At 49.5% G+C, this 25,212-nt stretch overlaps 1 protein-coding gene across 1 annotated transcript in view; it reads right to left on the reverse strand.

Annotated features, from left to right (window-relative positions):
• The window catches only part of IQCH (IQ motif containing H), a 129,100-nt gene that overhangs the window by 101,509 nt on the left and 2,379 nt on the right, over nucleotides 1–25,212 (reverse strand). Inside the window, exons 2-9 of the mRNA XM_015414596.1 lie at nucleotides 20,619–20,735; nucleotides 20,141–20,238; nucleotides 17,863–17,968; nucleotides 13,673–13,792; nucleotides 3,533–3,653; nucleotides 2,355–2,483; nucleotides 1,284–1,480; nucleotides 899–1,192 (exon numbers count right to left, since the gene is read on the reverse strand). Coding sequence (XP_015270082.1) covers nucleotides 899–1,192; nucleotides 1,284–1,480; nucleotides 2,355–2,483; nucleotides 3,533–3,653; nucleotides 13,673–13,792; nucleotides 17,863–17,968; nucleotides 20,141–20,238; nucleotides 20,619–20,735 — 1,182 coding nt within the window. The remainder of the gene's footprint in view (nucleotides 1–898; nucleotides 1,193–1,283; nucleotides 1,481–2,354; nucleotides 2,484–3,532; nucleotides 3,654–13,672; nucleotides 13,793–17,862; nucleotides 17,969–20,140; nucleotides 20,239–20,618; nucleotides 20,736–25,212) is intronic.

Consider the following 25,212-nt stretch of genomic DNA (forward strand, 5'->3'; position numbering starts at 1 on the left):
GGGGGCCGGTCGAAACGGGAAACCGGTAGGGGAATTGGGGTGGGGGGGCACAGGGGCCTCAGGGCCTAACAGCGGCTAAAGAACTCTGGGCAGGGAACCGCCCCTGGGAGCAGACCCACCTGAGGCAAATGCCAAGGAGGGCATGAGGTTTGGCCGACAGGCCCCTTGCTTTGATGTGGAGCGGTGGCTCAGAGGTTAAGACGCCGAGCTGCAGACCGGAAGGTCTATCGTTCGGCAGTTCAAGACCCGAGTGCCGCGTGACAGAGTGAGCTCCCGAACCAGGCAGTTCGAAAGCAAGGAGTTGCAAGTAGATAAACAGGTACCGCTTCGGTGGGAAGGGAACAGCGTTCTGTGCGCCTCGGCGTCTAGTCATGCCGGTCACATGACCACGGAAACGTCTCTGGACAGCGCTGGCTCTTCGGCTTGGAAACGGATATGAGAACCGCCCCCCAATGCTCCCTCTAAGCTGTGGCTTCTTGTGAGCAAAAATTCTACTTTGTGAGCTACTGGCGTTAAAGTTGTGAGCGAGCGATTTGGCTGCTGCATAAATTAGGTTGCTCTGGAGCCGTCCTTCCTGAGCTAAGATAAAAATGTGTGAGCCGGAGGCTAAATAACTGTGAGCTAGCTCACATTGACTCAGCTTAGAGGGAACACTGCCGCCCCCTAGAGTTGGATTCCACTGGCTTTCGACCAAGGGAAACCTTTACCTTTACGGCCCAGGAACTTCTGCAAAAGGCAACTAATACAACTAAAGGAGAGGTTTGCTGTATTCCCACACAGCACAGTCATTTTTGCTGAGGCTGAAGATTTTTTTAAAAAAATGATTCAAACCCCACCCTCCCTGCCGAAGCATGGGATGCCCCCGCAGGGGAGACGGAGGAAGAGGAGGAGGCCCCACCTCAAGGAGCTTTGCAGAGGTCGATTCAGGGTGATCGATATTTGCCGACTTGTGCCCCAAAAACGCCAACATGACCAGATCACGATAGGACAGCTGAAAGACCCACGGAGCTCCCCCGTCCGCAGAGGGAGCCCCATACTCAGTGGGGGGCAGCCCCAGCTCCCGCCTTGGGGTCCGTTCGGGGCTCTGGATTGGAGGCACAAACAGTGCAATCCGGCACGTGATGAACGGAGGGGAAGGCTTACGGAATGCCGGTGCTGACCGGCAAAGGGCTGCGCCGTAAGCTCCCCCGACCTGAAACGTGAGATTTGGGGCGCGATGCGAAAGGTCAAAGCGACGCATGCTGTGTACAGGAGGGAGATTGAGGCCAGTCACGCCGCCATACCTTTGCCCTGCAGACCCGGTTAATGGCCGACTCCCGCGTCTGGATGGCCGGGATGAGCTTGGGTTTCCGGAGGGACACCACGGAGATGCAGGAGGGGGGCGGGGCGATGCTGCCCTTGGTGCCTTTGCTGCCTTTGCTTGTGCGGCTCCGGGGAGGGCCCAGGCGCGTCTCCGCCTTCTTGCCCTCCGCACTTCCACCTAGGAGAACAATGTGAGGTCTTTTCCACACACACAAAAATGGTTTTCACTGAAAATTGAGGCAAGACCTCCAAAGGGGAACAGCTGGGTCTCATTCTGGAGAAAGGAGCAGTGACTCCCAAAAGCTCCTACCCTGCCACCGGTTTTGGTCGCCTTGAAGGCACTGCTGGACTCTTTCGCTGTTCTCTCCTGCTTCACTCTACAGCTCTCACCGGGCCTCAGAGGGACAGTTTTGACACAAGCAGGACGGCGCCGCTACGGCATCGTCTGCTATAAATTTTTATTTGTTTTGATATCTGTGCCCTGCTTTTCTCTCCCCCAAGGGGAACCCAAAGCCATTTACAAGAAGAGGAAGAGATTGGATTTCTACCCCACCCTTCACTTCCCGAAGGAGTCTGAGAGCGGTTTACAATCTCCTTTTCCTTCCCCTCCCCACAACAGACACCCTGTGAGGTAGGCGGGGCCGAGAGAGCTCTTTCAAGGACTGCTCGTGAGAGAACAGCTCTGAGAGAACTTGTGACTGACCCAAAGTCACACCAGCAGCTGCATGTGGAGGAACGGGGAATCAAACCCGGTTCTCCCAGATTAGAGTCCACACTCCTAACCATGACACCAAGGTTGCTGCTGTGTTCATTTTGGAGGCACTTTTTTTTTAGTCTCCTGATGTGGGAGACCAGAGCAGTATGAAGGCCTACGTTACATACATAAATCCAGCCATGCACCAATTGTCAAGCATAATTAAAGCAATAATCAGACGTCACCACAACCATTACCAAAATGGAGATATTGACAAATTTGACCTGGTGACGGCGAAAGGTTCTTATGTTCGCATTACCTGCATTCATTCGCATTACGTTCGCATCACCTGCCCTACCTGCCGTTCGTTTCTTGTGCTTGGTGTGAAATTCGTGGAGAGGAGCGGGCTTGGGTAGAACGAGAGGCTCCTCGAGAGTGATCCTGGCAGCACGCGGGATCAGGCCCCTTTCGATTAGACTCAGGATCCCTGGGTGGGGGGGAGAAGGCGGATTTGACAGGTTACTGAGGATGTCAGGGTGGTCGAACTTCCCAACCTGAAACCCAGGGGATGGCAGTATTGGCAGGACATCTTGCCAATATCTCTTCTAAGGTCTGCTGTTATTAAAGGCTCAAAGGCAAGAAGAAAAATAAGAAGAAGAAGAGGAGGGGGAGGAAGTTGGATTTATACCCCGCCCTTCACTCGGAGTCTCAGAGCGGCTTATAAACTCCTTTCCCTTCCTCTCCCCACAACAGACACCCTGGGAGGTCGGTGGGGCAGAGAGAGCTCTCCCGAGAACTGCTCGTGATAGAACAGCTCTGATAGAACAGCTCTGAGAGAACTTGTGACTGACCCGAGGTCACACCAGCAGCTGCATGTGGAGGAGTGGGGAATCAAACCCAGTTCTCCCAGATAAGAGTCCGCACACAGCTGGGGGGCCTGGGGGCTGGATGGAAGTCAGGGGGCCTTGGCAGGAAGTCAGGGAGCCAGGCCCCAGACTGCCCCACTGTAGCTACCGGCCTGCTCTGCAGTCAGTACAGCATTGGCCCGGGGTATCCGAATGTGGTTCTGAGCCGCATCTTTTCCTGTTACAGTGTGGGTGTGGGAAAACAGTGGAGCAAACGCTAGACGCAGACTGCACCTAGTGGAGGTGGTTTGCCGTTTCCTACTCCGAGTAGCAACCCTGGACTTCCTCTCTGGTCTCCCGTCCGATGACTCCCCAGGGCCGATCCCGCTCAGCTTCCAAGCGCTAACAAAACCAGGCTAGCGTGGGTCATCTTATACCCTCAACATCTGAGCCTATGTCGTAGACTCTGTGTTGCACTACTTCGGTTTATTGTGCTGGTCTTATGACTGTTTTTAATAAATGTTGTTGCACCCTCAAAATCTGGCTGCTCTTCAAGGTGCTACTGGACCTGAATCTTGCTGCAGTTATGCACGTCCACCATGATGTACGGGGCCAAAAAGAAAAGAAGAAAAGGATAATGAAATAAACCCAGCGCGGGGGGGAAGGGGCAGAGCGGGCAGCAGGGCCTGACCTTTCTGAGCATCCATTTTGGTCAGAGGCAACACCGAGCAGGAACTGTTCAGGTGGAAGGATGGCGGGGCCACCGAGAGGCTGCCCACCGTGACGCCCTTGGTGACCTTTCGAGGAGACACCTGAGGAGAGAACAAAGGCGATGCCCGCCGTCAGCTGCTGAGACTTGGGGCCGCGGCGGCACAGAGCAGAGCTCCTGGCTCACGCGCGGCTAAATAATAAACACGCTTTCTGCTCGGAATAATTTCATTACGGCTTAATAAAGAAAACAGTACGAGCTCAAGATTTTACTGCTTTCCAGACAGGCTTGCCCCCGCTTGTCGTCTGTCGGCGGCTTCTATAATCTAAACGAAGAGTTAATTAAAATCCAATCAACGTCTTGCGAAGACACCTATGCGATAAATAATCAAATAAATATGAAAGAAAGAAAAGAAAAAAACCAACTGGGGCCTTTTTGCAAGGGACCACGGTGACTACGAGGTAAGTTGAGGGATGGTGAAAAGGAAACTATCGCGGAATGAAAACAGGATCAGAGGGGTCGTTGTGTCGGCCTGCAGTAGAACACCTAAATCTGAGTCCAGCAGCCCCCTTACAGAACAACAGGATTTTTGGGGTACAGGTTTTTTGAGAGTCAAAGCGCGAATCCCGAAAATCTTGTTGGTCTCTTAGGGGGTACTGGACTCAAGTTTAGCTTGACAAAAATCATTCTTTGTCACAGACCTTTATTTGGACATTTGGACCAGTGTCATTCTCAAACCAGCCTGCTCAGATCTCCATGGTAAAACAGCATGTGAAAAAAAAAGCCAGGGAAACGCTATATCTCATAGAATATGCAAACGTTTACGTGAGATAGATGAAAATGCAAATATAACAATAAAGTACGACGATATATAAATGCAAACAGTGCAACAGGTAGCCAAATAACGAAGGCTCCGGATTCTTCTTTTGGTTTCGTGAATGTCACTTCGTCAGAAGTATTCTTGACACAGTCTTGTTGTCCTTATGTGTCAAGAATGCTTACTTCTGACGAAGTGACATTCACGAAACCAAAAGAAGAATCCGGAGCCTTCGTTATTTGGCTACCTGTTGCACTGTTTGTACTTTGTTGTACTGTTTGTATATCGTCGTACTTTCTTGTTATATTTGTATTTTCATCTATTTCACATAAACTTTTGCATATTCTATGAGATATAGCATTTCCCTGGCTTTTTTTTCATATGCTGCTTTACCATGGAGATCTGAGCAGGCTGGTTTGAGAATGACACGGGTCCAAATGTACCTTACAAGCTAGGAGGTCTCTTATTTTGCCAGATCTCCATGGTGGCAGCTTGGTGAATCTCATTTGGTCAGGGCACGGGGCTTATCCCCTTACGGAAATGGCTGCCACCACCCACTTCAGTCTGATGCTTTTTGTCTACTCCGTGCTGCAACCGTGGACTGCGGAAACCCAAGCCTCAGCTGTCAATTTACACCTCTGCAAAACCAAGAGAAAGAAATACAGAGGTGGTGTTGATCTTGGCCATCAAAGGCCCATCAATTATCTCCACAACTGAGATGCCTTTCATCAGCGGCAAAGCCACGGGCCACAGCCAAACGCTGTCAGGAGAAAAGAGGCAGAGAGGGACGTGCCATAAGGGATGCAGGAGGGGACAGACAGCGCCTTACCAATCTCCCCCACCCTCGTGCTTCATACAGCAATAACCAGTTCCAGAAAGTGGTGGTGGGAAGTGCCATCAAGTCTCAGCTGATGTATGACCAGGGCTGTTTTTGGGCAGGAACGCACAGGAATGGAGTTCTGGCCGGCTCCCGAGTTGGCCACGCCCAGCAGGAACTCATTAGCATAATAGGCCACACCCAACATCAGAAACTCATTCGGATTGGCTACATTAGGGGTGTGCGGCCTAACATGCAAAGGAGTTCCTGCTACAAAAAAAGGCCCTGGGTTTTGACAACAAACAAGGTAAACAAAATAACAAGCCAAAAGGTGGGTGTGGCTGGATAACCACACTTCTGGTAACATGGGGGTGCGGCCTAATGTGCTAATGAGCTGTGCTGTCAGGGGTGTGGCCTAATATGCTAATTAGTTTCTACTGTTGGGTGTGGCCTATTATGCTAATGAGTTCCTGCTGGGGTTTTTCTACAAAAAGAGCCCTGCGTATGACAGTCGCGTAAGGTTTTCAAAACAAGAGATGAACGAAGGTGGTTTGCCATTGCCTGCCTCTGCATCGCAACTCTGGACTTAGAATCATGGAAGGGACCTCCAAGGTCATCTAGTCCAACCCCCTGCACAATTCACAAATACCCCCCCCCACACACACACACCCAATGTCCCCTGTTCCATGCCCAGAAGATGGCAAAAAACCTCCAGGATCCCCGGCCAAAACTGGCCTGGAGAAAAATTGCTTTCTGACCCCAAAGTGGCGATTGGCATTTCCCTGGCCGTGTAAGAAAGGGCCACGAGAATTGAGCACTGATGCAGCCCTTCCTGCCCTCCTTCTCATGATCTGCCCAGGTTCACAGAATCAGCACTGCTGTCAGATGGCCATCTAGCCTCTGCTTAAAAACCTTCCTCGGTGGTCTCCCACCCAAGTACTAACCGGGGCTGACCCTGCTTAGCTTCCAAGATGTGATGAGATCAGGCTAGTCTGGGCCATCCCAGTCAGGGAAAGTACTAACTGAGGCCAACCCTGTGTAGCTTCTGCGATCTGACCACATTGAACTAGCCTGGGCCATCCAGGTCGGGGCAATTCCAGAAAAGAGCCCCTTACTGACCTAGAGAATGGAGTGTGCTACAGGCAGGGCTATTTTTGGGCAGGAACGCACAGGAACGGAGTTCTGGCTGGCTCCCAAGTTGGCCACGCCCAGCAGGAACTCATTAGCATAACAGGCCACACCCAACAGCAGAAACTCATTAGGATTGGCTACATTAGGGGTGTGTGGCCTAACATGCAAAGGGTTCCTGCTCCAAAAAAAGCCCTGGGTTTTGACAACAAACAAGGTAAACAGAATAAGAAGCAAAAGGTGGGTGTGGCTGGATGACCACACTTCTGGTAACATGGGGGTGCGGTCTAATGTGCTAATGAGCTGTGCTGTCAGGGGTGTGGCCTAATACGCTAATGAGTTTCTGCTGTTGGGTGTGGCCTATTATGCTAATGAGTTCCTGCTGGGCTTTTTCTACAAAAAAAGCCCTGGCCACAGGTATTTTATTTATTTATTTATTTATTTGGATTTGTATCCCGCCCTCCCTGCAGGAGAGCTCAGGGCGGGTAACAACAATGTAAAATACAGCACAGTTAAAACCAAGTTAAAACCACAGTATAAAATGCCATACTCCTAAGTACCATGTCAGCTCTGATAGAACCATATCAACAGTGGCGGAAGATTTTAAGATGCTAGGGTCCAGACCGCTGGTGGGGTCGGCCACAAAGAGCCTGGTGGAAGAGTTCCATCTTACAGGCCCTGTGGAATTGTAATAAATCTTGCAGGGCCCCTGGTAGATGGTGCCCATTTGTCCTTCTGAGTCAGAGACTTAGGAACAAAGCTGGGAAGCCCACAGAACAGTGTTGGTACCAGTGTTCCCTCTAAGCTGAGTCAGTGTGAGCTAGCTCACAGTTTTTTAGCCTCCGGCTCACACATTTTTTGCCTTAGCCCAGGAAGGGACGGGGCTCCAGAGCAAACTAATTTATGCAGCAGCCACATCACTTGCTCACAACTTTAATGCCAGGAGCTCACAAAGGATAATTTTTGCTCACAAGACTCCACAGCTTAGAGGGAGCACTGGTTGGTACCCTCTTTCCGCATTTAGCCCAGCTGGGAAAAGCAAATGCTATAAAGCTCTCTCAGCTTCCATAAAAGCTCTTGACGAACAGCCTTGGGCAGGTTCTCCCGAGGCCCGAAGAACACGGGAATCCACATTAGAAGACAGCAATACGGAAAAGTTGGAGGCACAATTGAATCTAGACCAAGCAGCTTCCTCCAGATTTTTGAAGAGGAGAAATAACACCCTACAGTTTCGCCCTATTCCATAAATAATCAAGCAAGCACCCAATTTCTGTTGCTCGTAAGCCCTTGAGTCAAAGGGACATGTCGAGGTAACACTTCCAGCAGGAAGCCGATAAAGCCCCAACAGTCTGACTGCACCTTTGATAGGGTTTACTCCAGCATAACATTTGCCATCGTGGAAATGCATGGCCCAGGCTAGCCCGATCTCATCAGATCTTAGAACAGGGGTGTCAAACATGCGGCCCGGGGGCCGGATCAGGCCCGCAGTGGAACTGGCTGTCTTCTCCTTCTTCTTCCAGTTCTGCCTCTGCTGCGTCATCGTAGGTTTGCAGCTTACAGATACACACCAGAACAGCATACTCAAGATTGCAACAGCACAGACATTTTGATGCAATAATTCAGAGCAAGAGGTGTCAGTTATCAGACACTGTTAAATAAACAAAACATTGCAAGAGTGCTAATGTTTGAAGCATGTTTTTGTTTTAAGTTTTTTAAAAAACCCTCTGTGTTTGTGTTCTTTATAAAGTTTATATCTCCGCTACCTGGCATTGCCTTTTATGACACACATGGCCCGGCCCAACAAGGTCTCATTTATGTCAGATCTGGCCCTCGTAACAAATGAGTTCGACACCACTGTCTTAGAACGTAAGCAAGGGTAAGTACGTGGTTGGGAGACCACCATGGAAGTCCGGAGCTGCTATGCAAAGAGAGGCAATGGCAAACCACCTCTGAATGTCGCTTGTCGTGAAAACCCTATAGAGTCGCTGTAAATTGGCTGCAACTTAACAGCATTCTCTGCCTCCAGCACGACAGCCTTGCGGAGGGGCCTGAAATGACACCTTGAGTATGATCTGGCTCCAGCCCCACCAGATCCTTTCTGGGAGAAATCCTAGCGCCTGCCTAATCCCATCACAATGATCCCGAGATGTCAGGGCGTGATTTTCACAGATTAGAGCTAAGCGCTTCATTTGGACGGATGGCAAAGATTTGTTCCGTGTAATAAGCCCGGAACATTATCTCCCCCCACCCCCGTCTCAAGCAATTCTGTGTATAATTAAGTAGGTGCACGAAACAAAACCATTCTATTAGTCTTGCCGAAGTGCATTCCTCTCGTGAATAAAAACGTCCCACTCAATACAATTATTTTTCTACGCTGCAATTTAAAGCTGCCGTTTCCCCCGCCACCGCAAGAAGTGTGAATTTTCTGTTTTGTGCACTGTGTTGCTTTTTTGGCTGTTAAGAAAACGGTACCAAGGCAAAACTGTTTGATGAGAAGGGGAAAAGGCCGGCAGCATCATCTTTTTAAAAAAGAGGGGGGGGAAGGGCCGGAGGAAATTGCCAGCCGGCCGTCCAGCACGCCCGCTTTCACAGCTGAGCAGCTGATGGACAAGAAGGAAGCGCAAGCCGAACATTTGGCTCCCCGATTTACGGCTTGTTTGAGATGTTCCTCTTTAGTGACACTGATAAATTAGTCGGGATAACGATTTCATTTCAGCGGTGGCCCGTAGAAACGATACCGCCAAAATTGCGGGCATTTGGAAAATATATAGTGCGTGCAAAAGAGAGAGAGAGAGGGAGAGAGAGAGAGAGGGAGAGAGAGAGGGAGAGAGAGAGGGGGGGGAGCGGCTTCCATCTGCGACAGAAGTCTTGAGTTCTAGTACTGAGTGACTTTTATAAAAAGGGAAAAACAGCTTTAACTTTGGCACGTCCTACAAAAATGCTTTTGCTTTGGGGCGGGTGGGAGGGGAGTCTTTACACATGAAAGTTCTGTCGATATGTACGAAGCTTTCATTGAGATCAACGCATCGCAGGGTTGCACCACAGGCCTCCCCCCTTTGACGGCAGCCCACCGATCTCCATGAAACGCTGTTCCTTGGGCACAGGGACCCCCCCTCTCCCAGAACTGCATAAGTGGGGTCTGCAGTGGAAAGGGAGAAATTGCCCAGTGAGTCCAGATTCAACCCATAGTTTATTCTTAGGCATTTTCAGCTGCTCAACTTCAATGCAGCGCCCCTCCTCCTATGCCTGTGTGTTAAGTCCTGTCCAGTGGCTTCCAATTTATGGCGACCCCATGAATTAAAGACCTCCAAAGCATCCTGTCATTAACAGCCTTGCTCAGGTCTTGCAAGCGGAGGGCCCTCGTGGCTTCCTTGACTGAGACAAATTATCTCAGGCTGGAACTCCCGCGTTTCCTACTGCCTTCCACTTTCCCTAGCATTATTGTCTCTTGCAGCAAGTCTTGTTTTCTCATGATGTGTTGTTGTTGTTCAGTCGCACAGTCGAGTCTGACTCTTCGCGACCCCATGGACCACATCACGCCAGGCCCTCCTGTCTTCCACCATCCTCCGGAGTTTGCTTAATTCCCTGTTCGTTGCCTCTATGAAACTGCCTGACCATCTCATCCTTTGCCGTCCCCGTCTTCTTTGACCTTCAGTCTTTCCCAGCATCAGGGCCTTCTCCAGTGAGTGCTCCCTTCTCATTGGGTGGCCAAAGTAGTTGAGCTTCAGCTTCAGTATCTGGCCTTCCAGGGAACAGTCAGGGTTGGTTTCTTTTAGGATTGACTGATTCGATCTCATGATGTGACCAAAGTACAATAGCCTCAGTCCAGTCGTTTTAGTTTCTAGGGAGAGATCAGGCTTGGTTTGGTCTTGAATCCTCTTATTTGTATTTTTGGGGGCTCACAGTGGTCTGTAAAACTCTCCTTCAACACACCTTCAACAATCCTATAAGGTAAGCCAATATTATTGCGGGGAGGTGGGCTGAGTTGGACCAGTAAATTCAGGGAAGAGATAAAATATGGACCCAAGATCACCAATTCCTGAACCCTGAGGCTACACTGGTTCCGGTGTAAACCTTCAAAAACAGTCTGTTAAGGAATGAACTCCTGTAGCAAAGAACAAATATTTTGTGGTTGGCCCACTGCCCATCTTTGAGCTACACCAGTCTATTTTGGTTCCCTCTCCATTTGGGAAACGAAGTCCCTCCTTCTGAAGTCTTGGGAAACTTCTTCTGACAGCGAACCTACCAGAAGTTCTCCCTGACAATCTACCTGTGTCAAAACTCTGCCGCAGCAGGTGCGCGTGAGAAGAGACGCTCAACGCCAGTCAGCGCCACATGTGTTCGTCAGGAAACCGAACAGAAGCAGCACAGAAGGAAGGGGGCAAGATAATTGCTGGCGTGAACGGCTGCACATTTTACTCTTGGGCAAGGGGCCAGCTTCCACCGGGGAGGAATCGGCCGGCCTCGCTGATTGGGATTCTGGGCCGGGCCTCCGTTCTTGCTGGCCGACAGCTGTAAGCCAGCAACCCATAGCATCCCAATCAGGTGCCAAGTTCCATCCGAGAATGCTGATACGGACGGAGGCGGCTTCGTCTGCCGGCCGCCTTGCGGAATGACAGTCAATCTTGGATTCCAGATGACAGGGACTGGATGCAAAATGTAAAACAAATGGTGACCTTTCCAAAGATTAATTTGTTTACCAACCGAAAGCCCTCTGTTTGTCATCCAGGATTGGGGTGACCTTCACATCCCCATTTCTAGTTTGAGAGGAGTCGGAACGTACTCATCTGTTAACTTAACTCCACCTCACCAATTATTCGCTTTCTTATTTGGAGGTGGGGGTGGGCTTATTAATTCTCCGTCACCTTCTGTAGCGTTTTTATAAATGCGGCAAACGCATTCCGAATTACTGCACCAGAACGTCAATTCGTTTAAATCTAATTCCGCTACCGGTGCCAAAAATCATCATTTTCTTTGTCATGACAAAAAACGAGCAGGGGCTTGAAGCGCACGCAGGGTTTTGTCGGCGCTGATGCATCTTCTTGTTCATTCTGCTGCTCACTTGGACAGAAAGAAACTGTCTTTCCTGGAATCATCTCCAAAACGTACATGCACTCCCTGTGGATTAATTCAGACACACACATGTGTAGGAGTGTGCGGGCATTCAGAACACACACACACGTGCAGAGGATGAAACTTGGAAGCGGAGAAAGAAGCAATTGGAGTAACTTAGGTGAACGGGCAAAGGGAAGACAGCAACTCATAAAAACTGGCAATCGCCGGGGCACTAAATTCTTCCCCATGAATAAATAAAGACGTTCTAAGTTTACATGGCATTATATATTTATTTATGGGGGCCGAAGTGTCGGTATAATTCTGCACAGCATTCTTATGAAGATGGGAACCGCAGAAAGCCTCTCCCAGGTCACGCAATTATTTAGAGTTATCTTCGTGGCCAACCGCATTGGGTCGTTTGCTTAGCGTGTGTTCTATGACCGCAGCGGCCAGCACGTCAGGCCATGCCAGAAATCTATGGCCGGGAAGCTCTTAAAGGGCTGCGGCTCATTTGTATCTCTAAGATGCACACAATTAACATAATTTGCATGCCATTTTAATTAACACGGCTAATCTGCATATTTTAACCACATGTAATTAACATAATTTCACGTTTTCACAACCGCTGCTAATCCGCACGTTTTAATTGCTCGCAATTAACATAATTTGCATGCAATTTTAATTAACACTGTTAATTTGTATATTTCCATTGCCGGTAATTAACATAATTTCGCATTTTCACAAACTGCGCTAACTTGGATATTATAGTGGCCCATAATTAATATAATTTGCAGATAATTTTTTTGCAAACACTGGTAAACTGTACGTTCAAGTTGCTTGTCATTAACATAATTTGCCTTTAAAAAAATAAACAGTGCTGATTTGCATATTTTGATTTCAAACCGGGCTGGATGAAGCCCAGTGCCTAAGCATGTAAAAGCTAACCCTGGTGCAAAATAAAATAAGCCCATCAGTCTATTGCGAAATCCACCAAAATATGCATCATCTGAAACCATTACCAAGTCCCAATCTTTCTGACAGCTCTACGATTTGCCTGCTATGATACACATATAGCTGAAGATGAGTAAAAGAGACTTCACTGAAACAGAAAAGAACAAGCTGTTTCATATGTTCAGGCCATCTGCAAGATCAAATGGTAACTTGCACATGCGAATGGGCCACTGCAGATCAAATGCCACAGATTCCGATTCATTCCAAGGCAAAGATTTTTCAGTGGAGTCCATTCACACATTCCATTGACAAATGTATACTTGAATGAGTTTAGGAATCCAGTCAGTGGTTTTGCTAGAAACAAAAAACAAACAAAAAATCACTGTGTCAGACAGTACCAATGTCAAATCTTTTGCAAAAAATTATTGTATTCAAAATTACCAATAAATCTGTCAATGTTATCAATGAATATCTGTGTCTCGAACCTTAATTATTGGTATCCAAAATTGCATCAAAAGTATCAAAAATAACAACTCAGCACAGAAAGTCTAACATTCAACTATGCAGTTACAAGATCAGTCCAACAGTAAAATTGAGAATGCTAAAGTACAGGTACAAAATTGCAAATAACTTGACAAGCGTTCCGATATGCGCTGTTTCCAATTCTTCCTCAGAACTCAGAGGCTTAGAATTTCAATGCATTATCCGTTCCGTCAGTCAGAAAACGTCTGGTATATTACATCGTAGAAAAATAATGAACGGTTTTTGCAAGTCTACTAGTTGGATGTTTCAAGACCCAACGGATGATGTATTGAAACTCTAAGCCTGTGACTTCTGAGGAAGAACTGGAAACAGCACATATCGCAACGCTTCTCAAGTTATTTGCAATTTTGTGTTCGGTCTCTTTGGTCTTACCATTCTCAACTTTACTGTTGGACTGATCTTGTAACTGCATAATTGAATGTTATACTTTCTTTGCTAATGATTCTAATGTGGTTTTGGCACTCGTGAGTAGCTAATTTTAGCACTTTTGATGCAGTTTTGGATATTAATAATTAGGGTTTGAGACACAGATATTCACTGATGACATTCATATATTTATTGATAATTTTGAATACAACATTTTTTTTTCAAAAGAGTTGACTTTGGTGCTGTTTGACATGGTGATTTGTTTGGGTTTTTGTTTCACATCCACCATGGTCCCCCCCTTTCTTTCGTGCACTGATCTTCCAGAACTACCTGACCAAAGAACCCGCAGGGACTGCAAATCTGTCTGAAGAGTTCTGGGGAAGGATTTAACCACCAACTTGAGAGTACAACCGATCGGGCAAGAAAACACATCCTGAGTACTTACAGGAGCCATTTTTCGCCGACTCACGAGAGGCACGCCAACTCCGTAGTTCTGATGTAGAACCTTTCGATGCTGGGCGTTTTGGGGGTCATACAGGATCTTCAGCATCATCGACAGCTTGTGCTGCAACAGAAAAGGCATACATGGATGCCGTGCGCAATACAAAGAAACCTTCCAAAGCCCATTTCTTGCTTCTGACTAAGGATATGCTAGCCCTATGCAACGATGGTTTGGTTATGCTAGTGCACGATGAGCAACAGAGGAAGAAAACGAAATGGCTGCTTAGAAAAAGCGAAGTAAAGGGGGCAGCACCAAGGCAAAATGAAGATGAAGAAGCAAATCGGTACGGAGGGAAAGAAGAAGAAGAGGAGGAGGAGGAGGAGGAGGAGGAAGTCTCAGAGCGGCTTACAAACTCCTTTCCCTTCCCCTCCCCACAAGAGACATCCTGGGAGGCAGGTGGGGCCGAGAGAGCTCTGACAGAAACTGCTCTTTTTTTCAAGAACAGCTGTGCCAGAATTAGGGCTTGCCCAAGGTCATCCAGCCAGGTGCAAGTGGAGGAGCGGGGAATCAAACCCGGTTCTCCCAGATTACAGTCTGCTTTTTTTGTAGCAGGAACTCCTTTGCATGTTAGGCCACACATCCCTAATGTAGCCAATCCTAATGAGTTCCTGCTGTTGGGTGTGGCCTATTATGCTAATGAGTTCCTGCTGGGCGTGGCCAACTTGGGAGCCAGCCGGAACTCCGTTCCTGTGCGTTCCTGCCCAAAAATAGCCTTGGAAACTGCCAACTGGAACTGAGCTACACAACAGAAAGGGCAAACGCCGCATCTCTTGGGTGTGGACTCCTCTTTCACAATGCGGATCCACTATGGCTCATCTTGGTGGGGTGGGAGGGGAATGAGGTCCGTGGCCTGGGGCCCCTGATCATATTGGCCCAGTGAACCAAAACATTTTCTTCTGGTTCAACCTTACCATGCAGATAAAAGAAAGGGGAGAAATCATAATTAAAGAAATGAGTGTTCAGATTCCAAAAGAAGAAGAAGAGAAGAGAATGGATTTATACCCTGCCCTTCACTCAGAGTCTCAGAGTGGCTTACAAACTCCTTTCCCTTCACCTCCCCACAACAGACACCCTGTGAGGTAGGCGGGGCTGAGAGAGCTCTTTCGAGGACTGCCCCCGAGAGAACACCTCTGACAGAACTATGGCTTGCCCAAGGTCATCCAGCCAGGTGTAAGTGGAGGAGTGGGGAATCAAACCTGGTCCTCCCAGATTAGAGTCCGCGCACTTCACCACGACACCAAACTGGCTGTGTTTTTATGTGGATGGAACAGATCCAGCTGTGTGGCTCATTAAAACATTTTTAACATGGACGGAAATCCTAGAGGAAGGAAGCCCCTCTTTAATGAGCTCCTCTTTGGCTAAATAAATACGACCTCCTCCCTTTTACAGATATAAAAATAGAAACATCAGAAGTGAACACAGAGTAAAATTATCCCCATGTGGAGGTGCCTGAATTTCACACAGGGTCTCTGTTTTCGTTGTGCTGAACGAGAGGCAAGGAAACATTTGGATCCCAGTCAAGAGCAATCATACCTCCTCTCCTGAAATCACCGCGCCGAAAATCATCACAGGCTTATTTCCCAGCGGATGAACGGGGGACCGGTGCAGTTGCTCTCGCTCAGAGCTCTGCTGAAAGTAGCCGGTGCGGGGGATCGGTGACCCATTCCGAGGGCAGATTTAGCACCAAGTCCCAGAATTTCCGCCCTAACGCAACGTGTCTTCGTGGGGCTGATTTATTCCGACCCTTAACAAAAATTATGCTCATCGTCTCAGTTAGATCTCTAACCTCTTCTGCCCCCGGAAACTTAGGGCAGGTAGCGAAGCAGCAATTTCCCTGCTGGATTTTTACAACTGTTTCGCAATAACCACACGGAGAACAGCTGGCAAAACAGTGTTGCTCTGGGGGCTCTCTGGTGTCAGCCGCAGAGACGGTACGGAAGGGCAGTGGGGCTCCGGTCCCAGAAGGGAAATCCAGGGGCGAGTGTGGGCCTTGGCCCTCTCTAACTGAAACTCAGCCATGCGTAATAAAGTCTCGATGCTGGGGGAAAGATGTCATGTGAACCCATTGATAGAATGATCCTTCTGAATCCAGACCCACACATTTAAAGGCAGCCAGCCTGATCTGTGGCCCTTGGCACAATTCCTTACAACTGGTTGGCTTTAATGTCAAAAGGGAATTCATTCCTTCGCGGAATTAGAGCCAGATTGAGCCTCAGTCCTCTGCTAAATCTCTAGTAAAGTAAAAGGTAAAGGTTCCTTTGCTCGAAAGCCAGTCGAGTCCGACTCTAGGGTTGCAGTGCTCATCTCTGTTTCCAAGCCGAAGAGCCAGCGCTGTCCAAAGACGTTTCCGTGGTCATGTGGCCGGCATGACTAAACACCGAGGCGCACGGAACGCTGTGACCTTCCCACCAAAGTGGTACCTATTTATCTACTTGCAATTTCTTGCTTTCGAACTGCTCGGTTGGCAGAAGCTGGAACTAGAGACGGGAGCTCACTCCGTCATGCGGCACCCTGGGTCTCGAACTGCTGAACTACTGACCTTCCACAGCCTGCAGTTCAGCGTCTTAACCACTTGAGCCACCGCAGCTCCAAAACCTCAGTATTCAAGTTAAATTGCCGTGTTGGCACTTTGCGAGAAATAAGTGCGTTTTGGGTCGCAGTTTGGGCACGCGGTCTCTAAAAGGTTCGCCATCACTGGCTTAGCCCAACGCTGACGGAATGTTAGAAGGGGGAAGAAGAAGAAGAAGAAGAAGAGATTGGATTATACCCCACCCTTCTGTGTACAGCTTCCTGTCAGAAGGGGGAAGAAGAAGAAGAGATTGGATTATACCCCGCCCTTCTGTATACAGCTGGACTCAACTAAGAGAAAGTGTGGCGTGCTGGTTGGAGCAGGTGTCCCCAACGTGGTCCCCGTGGGCACCACAGCACCCCCCCCCTGACCCCTTTCCTGGTGCCTGCCAAGGGTTTTTAGAAACTGGGTGGGTCCCTGTGAGGCTTTTGCCCAGCAAGGATTCTGACCGGCCACTGGAGACTGAATTAGCTGTGCAGATTTTGAGAAACACTGCTTGGACAGCGGCTGCCACCACGGCACAAGGATCTTTCCTGTGTGACTGAAGGAAAGTGGCAGCAGTTCAGGGCATTGTACTGCGCCCTCCACATTCTTCCAGTCTGGTGTCATGGTTAGGAGCACGGACTCTGATCTGGGAGGACCTTATTCGATTCCCCGCTCCTCCACATGCAGCTGCTGGCGTGACCTTGGGTCCGTCACAAGTTCTCTCGGAGCTGTTCTCTCAAGGGCAGTCCTCGAAAGAGCTCTCTCGGCCCCGCCTACCTCACAGGCAGTGTTCCCTCTAAGCTGAGTTAGCGTGAGCTAGCTCATAGAAGAAGAAGAAGAAGAAGAGATTGGATTTATACCCCGCCCTTCACTACCCAAAGGTGTCTCAGAGCGGCTTACAAACTCCTTTCCCCTCCCCTCCCCACAACAGACATCCTGTGAGGTCGGTGGGGCTGAGAGAACTCTTGACAGAAACTGCTCTTTTTCAAGAACAGCTGTGCCAGAGTTATGGCTTGCCCAAGGTCATCCAGCCAGGTGCAAGTGGAGGAGTGGGGAATCAAACCCAGTTCTCCCAGATTAGAGTCCGCGCACTCACACATTTTTGTCTTAGCCCAGGAAGGAGGGCTCCAGAGCAAACTAATTTATGCAGTAGCCAAATGGCTTGCTCACAACCTTCATGCCAGCAGCTCACAAAGTAGAATTTTTGCTCACAAGACTCCACGGCTTCGACGGAGCATTGCTCACAGGGTGACTGTTGTGGGGAGGGGGAGGGGAAGGGGAAGGAGTTTGTGAGCCGCTCTGAGACTCCTTTGGGTAGTGAAAGGCGGGGGATAAATCCAACCTGTTCTTCTTCTCCTCTGCCCACACCCGATGCAGGTAGAACTCCACACTTGCACCGCTGGTCACGCAGGGCCCCCGGGGCCGACTCCTGCACCTGCTTCCTGCCCAGTCGAGGAGCCTCCAGCATCAGGCTGCCCTGATCACACCCGGGAGGTTCTTGGACAGAGCACAAGGGGAAGGGGGAGCCACGGGGAACAGGATGGGGCTGCAAAGCCAGTGGAAGGACAACGGGGCGGACCTTTGAACGTGGAGACGCGGGTGGGGAGGAGATGCCACGCGGAACGGAAACGGCCGACATCTCGGGGAAAACGATGTCTTTCTGCGATGCCTCCACAGGGATTCCCCTGAATGAGAGAGACAGAGAGATGAAGAAAAGGTAAAACTGCAGGATTTCGCTTGGCTCCAGCTTTACACCAGGGAGGGATGGAACTGACTGAGGGTCCCCCAGAGAAGAAGATTGGATTTATACCCCGCCCTTCACTAACCAAAGTAGTCTCGGAGTGGCTTAAAAATCTCCTTTCCCTTCCCCTCCCCACAACAGACACCCTGTGAGGTCGGTGGGGCTGAGAGAAGAGAGCTCTATCGAGAACTGCTCGTGAGAGAACAGCTCCGAGAGAACTTGTGACTGACCCACGGTCACACCAGCAGCTGCATGTGGAGGAGCAGGGAATCAAACCCAGTTCTCCCAGATTAGAGTCTGTACTCCTAACCACTACAACAAAATGGAAAGGGACGGTGGCCTACACCACCATGTACAGTATGTCCTGCCTGTTACTGTAAGTATGATCCTGCTATCCTACCTGGAAATGTAATTTCTGTATCATTTAACTTGTCGTATTAATGCTTATGCTTTGTTTCTGCTATTTTCCAATTTCTGCAGGCCTAATCCCATTGCATTGCTTATGGGATGTCCGATTCTATAGACTGTGCTAACTCAACCCCACATAATATGCCTCTAGTCTCAGTGAGAAAGATGGACTATGAATAACATAAACAAATATATAAATAAAAGATCACGAGAGATTGCTGGTGTCTTACGTAAAGAAATCAAAGAGCACTAAGATGCGGAGAGGTAGAATGTCAAACTCATTTGTTACGAGGGCTGGAGAGATGCGGAGAGGCAGAAGGCATGCCTTCGGGATACTGTACTCCAGAGGTGTCGAACTCATTTGATACGAGGGCCGGATCAGACACAAATGTCATTTTGTCGGGCCGGGCCACATGTGCCATAAAACGTAATGCCAGGTACTGGAGATATAAACTGTACAAAGGACAGCAGCTGGTAAGCTCTGAGTTGGTGTGTCCTCACTGCAAGGCCCTATGGGCTGGGAGGGGTGCAGAGAAAAACCCACATGGGTGGACTGGACTTCCAGCGGTGCAGCACTAGGCAGACGCTCTCACGCTGCTTGACTGCTGCAGGTGAGGTTGTTCCGCCACGCTGAAGCCACAATCGGAGTAACTCCACCCACTCCCCTCCCCGAGCAGACTTCTGTTCCCTCCCTTGCACCAGTTGCTCACGGGCTGCATAAGAGTCCTGGATGGGCCGGTTTTGGCCCCCGGGCCTCATGTTTGACACCCCCGCTGTACTCTTTTCCTGCCGTTTGCAGAAGGCCCCTGAACTCCCTAAATGGCCTAATACGACAAGTAAAGTATAAGATTATTTCAAAATACAAAAAAGGGGGGAACCTTTCCCCACTGTTAAAAGCAGCCAGCGCAACACAGGAAATTAAAATCAAATTGTGACTGTTAATGCGTTTCTACAGGGGTCATTTCATAGAAAAAGAGGTGCGGGAGCTCATTAGCACACCTAATTAACATAATAACTCATTAGCATATGCCATGCCCCCTGACATCATCGGAAGTGTGTCAGAAGGGGAAGCAAAAAGGGGAGGCCTCCCCTCCCCCAGCCAACCTGCTAAGGCAGGGTGGTGGTGGGGAAGCCGGAGAGAGAAGGGGGTTCAAGTTTAAACCCCTTCTCTCTGGAGTCAATGGAAAGATCGCACCGCTGCTGTGGTGACTCTAGAGAGAAGAAAAAGAAGAAGAGATTGGATTTATACCACGCCCTTCACCACCCAAAGGTGTCTCAGAGTGGCTTACAAACTCCTCTCCCTTCCCCTCCCCACAACAGACACCCTGTGAGGTCGGTGGGGCTGAGAGAGCTCTTGACAGAAACGGCTCTTTTTCAAGAACAGCTCTTACCAGAACTACGGCTTACCCAGGGTCATCCAGCAGGTGCAAGTGGGGGAGTGGGGGAATCAAACCCGGTTCTCCCAGATTAGAGTCCGCGCACTTAACCACTACACCAAACTGGCTCTCAGAAGGAGCTGGGGACGGGGAGCTGGGGGCAGGGCTTGCTGCCACTGCCATTTGTGCCCGCTCCTGGGCTGCCAGAGCGCCGCTCCAGCTTGCTCCGGCCCCTATTACTCCCTGGGATTTTTATAAGCCGCTTTGAGTTCTGCAAGGGAGAAAGGCAGGTAGTAAACCTTTTAAGTAGATGGATAAAGGGATGCACTTACCATTTGGAAATCTGTCTTGAGCACAGGCCTGTGCTTTCAGATGCCGAAATAGTTAACACGGACGTGTTTACAATGGTTAAATACTTCTCAGCGTGTTTCTGTGCAGGTACAGGAGACGGGGGGGAGGGGCAATGAAAGCTATTAGGGCAAAGTCAGAGTTAGCTAAGTTAATGGCGCCAAAGTAGCTGGCCCCGGTTTGGCCTTTGATAATGGAGTGTTGGGATACGTCGCCGGCTTTGTGTTTTCTCAAAGACTGTGCCACGTCTAAAGCAAGGAGCCTGCCAAACTTTGATCACCCAACCCGTGCGATCACAATGCCAGAATATAACGCCTAGCAGATCGGATGATTGACTCTTTAGAAATGGAATTTATGGAGAGAGGAGGTCTGGCCCCCCGTCTATTCAGGAGGAAACGCTGATGCAGACTTCGGAAGCGGCGGCTGTTCCCTCTCTGCATTAAGGGTGACTCTTTCACTTACCCTCAACCCACTCTCCGTTCTTTCAATAGCAGCTTCAAGGCTTCCCACGTCCGCTGCTCCCCAGCCCTGGCTGATGGCTCGCAGCTTCTCCTTCAACTGCTGAAGATCTTCTTGAACCTAAACAATCGGTTCAAACATCCAGTCAATTTACGCAACCCCAGATGAAAAGCTAAACGGGGATCTTAAATATAGCACATCTCTGCGGCTTCACGGGACGTGGACGGGAGAAAAGCGAGCCGAACGTCAGCAGCTTGAACTTTAAAAGTTAAGAGAGGAAATGGCTGCAAAACGTTCCCCACTAATGGGAGGTGTGTGTGTGTGGGGGAGAACGGGAACGATTTTACTCTATTTATGTACCTTTCTAACTGGCTCCATCCAAAGAGCTGGAGGCAGATCGCCACGTAATTAACCCACAGTCGAAGCCACAGACAAAGATGTCCATTAAATATAAAATATGCTATTAAATGGAAATTGGTTTAACCCCAGCCACCAAAAGCCAAGTCAACGAAAAAAGGGCGTCACAGAATTATGGGAGGATGCTCAGGACTTTGGCCACAGGTTCAGGGCAGCCGCACAGAGGAAACAGACAGACGGGGCGTTTCAGCCGGCATAAACTGTTTGACCTCAGTTTGAGCATGCGCATAGGCAGCCATCCACAGAATGGCGATCTTTGCGCATGCTCAAAACACCCCGTATTACATTTAAAGTTTAAAGGTAAGGACTTACCTTCAAAGTTTAAAGCCCAAACTGGCCTCCCTGAAGTCCCGGACTCCTCCGAAACGTTAAACTAAGTGCCTTTTCTTTTCTTTTTAAACAAACACCAGGGCGAAGCTTCGCCCAAACGCATATCGGCAACCTAAAAAAAAAAAGGCGGGCGAAAATCGGAAGCCTCGGGCTTCCGAACGGAACTGGCTAGACACCGGGGGAGAGCGATCAGATGGGGGTAAACTGATTACAACCGTTGTACTCAGGATACCGCCACTTGGGGACGTAGTGGCAGAGTACAGCGGTTTAAAGGGCTTTGCAACGGTTAGGGACGGAAGGCAGATGTTCTACGTGTGAACACTGGTAAGTTCACCGATTGCAATCGGCACCTATTCCGTTGCAAATGCCCCGTCTGAACGCACCCAGAATGTCTTTTTAAACTCTGTCAAGAAAGAACATCTGAGAACTACAGAACGAAGTTTGGGTCCAGCGGCACCTTTAAGACCGACAAAGTTTAATTCCGGGTATAAGCTTTCGTGTGTACGCACACTACGTAAAACGGAGTTGTTCCAGGAGAGCATTTCTATAAGGCTAAAAGTAAAGTAATATAATGGAATGGTTCAGGAAAGCACATGTGAGTGGGATTGTATATGCCACTGTGTATATTATATATTATCTATTAATCGTACGCCTTGGCCTGTTTTTATTGCATTGCTTCTGCTTTTGAGATATGGTTGCCATTCCCCCAGTCCGGGCGGGGAATCCCCTGGTTTGGGGGGCTTCTGGCTGGCTGGTGGGGAAAACCCCACCCCCGAACAGCGACATCAGTAGGCGATGTCCCTGCTGCGATGACATCACCTGGAAGTGACATCATCGCCCTGGGGACATCGTGCAGCAACGCTCTAGTTTTTGGCCAAAACTCTATGGTTTGAGGGCAATTTTACCATAGTGTTTTACCCTCAAACAAGAGTGTCACTGTGTGATATACCCAACGAGATCACATCGCTTTCGGGTGAACACACTGCGTTGGCCCCACTCCCAGAAGGCTCCCTCCCACGCACTGCCGGCACGTCGACAAGACCTGACAATCCTATTTGGAGATTCCATTTTCAGCATTGCTTGACTTTGTATGTCTGAGAGTTTTCGGCCCTGTTTCTAATTTCTGTAATTCTAGTCCTACTAGGTTGCTTATTAGGACCCTCACCGCTGGGTGAGACGGGATGCTGGACTAGAAAGGGGAAGGGAAAGGAGTTTGTAAGCCGCTCTGAGACACCTTTGGGTAGTGAAGGGCGGGGTATAAATCCAATCTCTTCTCACTGGTCTGATCCAGCAGGGCTTTTCCTAGGTTCTTATCAGGAAGGCCTCGGCTTCTCTGCCCTGTTGTTGGCCCTCCAGAGGAACTGTTTGGCCGCTGGGTTAGACGGGATGCTGGACTAGATGGACCCTCACTGGTCTGATCCAGCAGGGCTTTTCCTAGGTTCTTATCAGGAAGGCCTCGGCTTCTCTGCCCTGTTGTTGGCCCTCCAGAGGAACTGTTTGGCCGCTGGGTTAGACGGGATGCTGGACTAGATGGACCCTCAGTGTTCTGATCCAGCAGGACTTTTCCTAGGTTCTTATCAGGAAGGCCTCGGCCTCTGTGCCCTGTTGTTGGCCCTCCAGAGGAACTGGTTGGCCGCTGGGTGAGACGGGATGGTGGACTAGATGGACCCTTACTGGTCCGATTCAGCAGGGCTTTTCCTCGGTTCTTATCAGGAAGGCCTCGGCCTCTGTGCCCTGTTGTTGGCCCTCCAGAGGAACTGGTTGGCCACTGGGTGAGACGGGATGCTGGACTAGATGGACCCTCACTGGTCTGATCCAGCAGCTTTTTTTTAATGATGTGATCCATCTGGATGGATATTGTGTCCACCAGGAAGACAAATAAGTTGATTCTAGATGACATCAAGGCTAAACTCTCCCTGGATGCTAAAACGACTAAACCGAGGCTATCGTACTTTAGTCACGTTATGAGCAGTCAAGAGTCACTGGGAAAGACAATAATGCTGGGAAAAGTGGAAGGCAGCAGGAGCAGAGGAAGACCCTACAGGAGATGGGCTGACTCAATAGAGGAAGCCACTGCTCTTCGCTTGCGAGACCTAAGCAAGGTTGTTAACGACAAGGTATTTCGGAGAACGTTGGTCCCGAGGGTGGCCATTGGTCAGAGACGACCTGACGGCACTTGACACACAACACAATCCACGCTGAGTCTCAGGAAGGAGGCAGACTGTTTTCAAAAGAGGGATACTGTATTACAATGACAAGTTATTCTAAGTAGACCTTGGAGAAGGCAACAAAGCAGAGGAAGAAGGGGGTCCCTAAAGGACACAGGACCCAAGGCTCGGGGGCCTTGTAGCATTAAAAAGCAAACAACATCAGCATTCAGAGCATGAGAACAGCGGAAGAGCCCTGCTGGGTCAGACCAGTGAGGGTCCATCTAGTCCAGCATCCCGTCTCCCACAGGGGCCAGCCAGTTCCTCTGGAGGGCCAACAACAGGGCAGAGAGGCCGAGGCCTTCCCCTGATAAGAACCTAAGAAGAGCTCTGCTGGATCAGACCAGTGAAGGTCCATCCAGTCCAGCATCCTGTCTCACACAGTGGCCAACCAGTTCCTCTGGATGGTCAACAACAGGGCATAGAGGCCGAGTCCTTCCACTGATAATAACATCAGAAGAGCCCTGTGCCCGGATAAAAACCTAAGACGAGCCCTGCTGGATCAGACCAGTGAGAAGAGATTGGATTTATACCCCGCCCTTCACTACCCAAAGGTGTCTCAGAGCGGCTTACAAACTCCTTTCCCTTCCCCTCCCCACAACAGACACCCTGGGAGGTAGTTGGGGCTGAGACAGCTCTGACAGAAACTGCTCTTCTTTCAAGAACAGCTCTTGTCAGAACTATGGCTGATAGTTCATCCAGCCAGGTGCCAGTGGAGGAGTGGGGAATCAAACCTGGTTCTCTCAGATTAGAGTCCGCGCACTTAACCACGACACCAAACTGGCTCTCTTGCCTGAGACCCTGGACAGCCACTGCCAGTCTGAGGAGACCCTACTGACCTTGCTGGACCAGTGGTCCGATCCAGTATAAGGCAGCTTCATGTGTACTGTGCCACATCTGGCTGATGAGACACCCACAGAAACACCAGCTGTCGAGGTGAACACCAACACTTTGAATTACATCCAGAAGCCAGAGGAGCCAGTGCCGCTTTGGGGGCGGCACATTAATGCCCTGTTGTTGTTGTTCAGTCGCACAGTCGAGTCTGACTCTTCGCGACCCCATGGACCAGCTCCTGCCAGGCCTTCCTGTCTTCCGCCGTCCTCTGAAGTTGGCTCAATGTCATGTCCGTTGCATCGATGACACGGTCTAACCATCTCATCCTTTGCCGTCCCCGTCTTCTTTGACCTTCAATCTTTCCCAGCATCAGGGTCTTCTCCAGTGAGTGCTCCCTTCTCATTTGGTGGCCAAAGTAGTTGAGCTTCAGTTTCATTATCTGGCCTTCCAGGGAACAGTCAGGGTTGATTTCTTTTAGGATGGACTGATTTGATCTCCTTGCAGTCCAAGGGACTCTCAAGAGTCTTCTCCAGCACCATAGTTCAAAAGAATCTATTCTTCAGCGCTCGGCCTTCCTTATAGTCCAACTCTCACAGCCATACATGACTACTGGGAATACCATTGCTTTGACCATGCGGACTTTTGTTGGCAGGGTGATGTCTCTACTTTTTATCATGCTGTTTAGGTTCGCCATTGCTTTCCTCCCAAGGAGCAGGCGTCTTTTAATTTCATGACTGCTGTCACAGTCTGCGGTGATCTGGGATCCCAGGAACGTGAAGTCTGTCACTACTTCCACAACTTGCCCTGAG

This window comes from Gekko japonicus, unplaced genomic scaffold (assembly GCF_001447785.1).
Source record: "Gekko japonicus isolate JY-2015 unplaced genomic scaffold, Gekko_japonicus_V1.1 scaffold698, whole genome shotgun sequence".
Taxonomy (NCBI): domain Eukaryota; kingdom Metazoa; phylum Chordata; class Lepidosauria; order Squamata; family Gekkonidae; genus Gekko; species Gekko japonicus.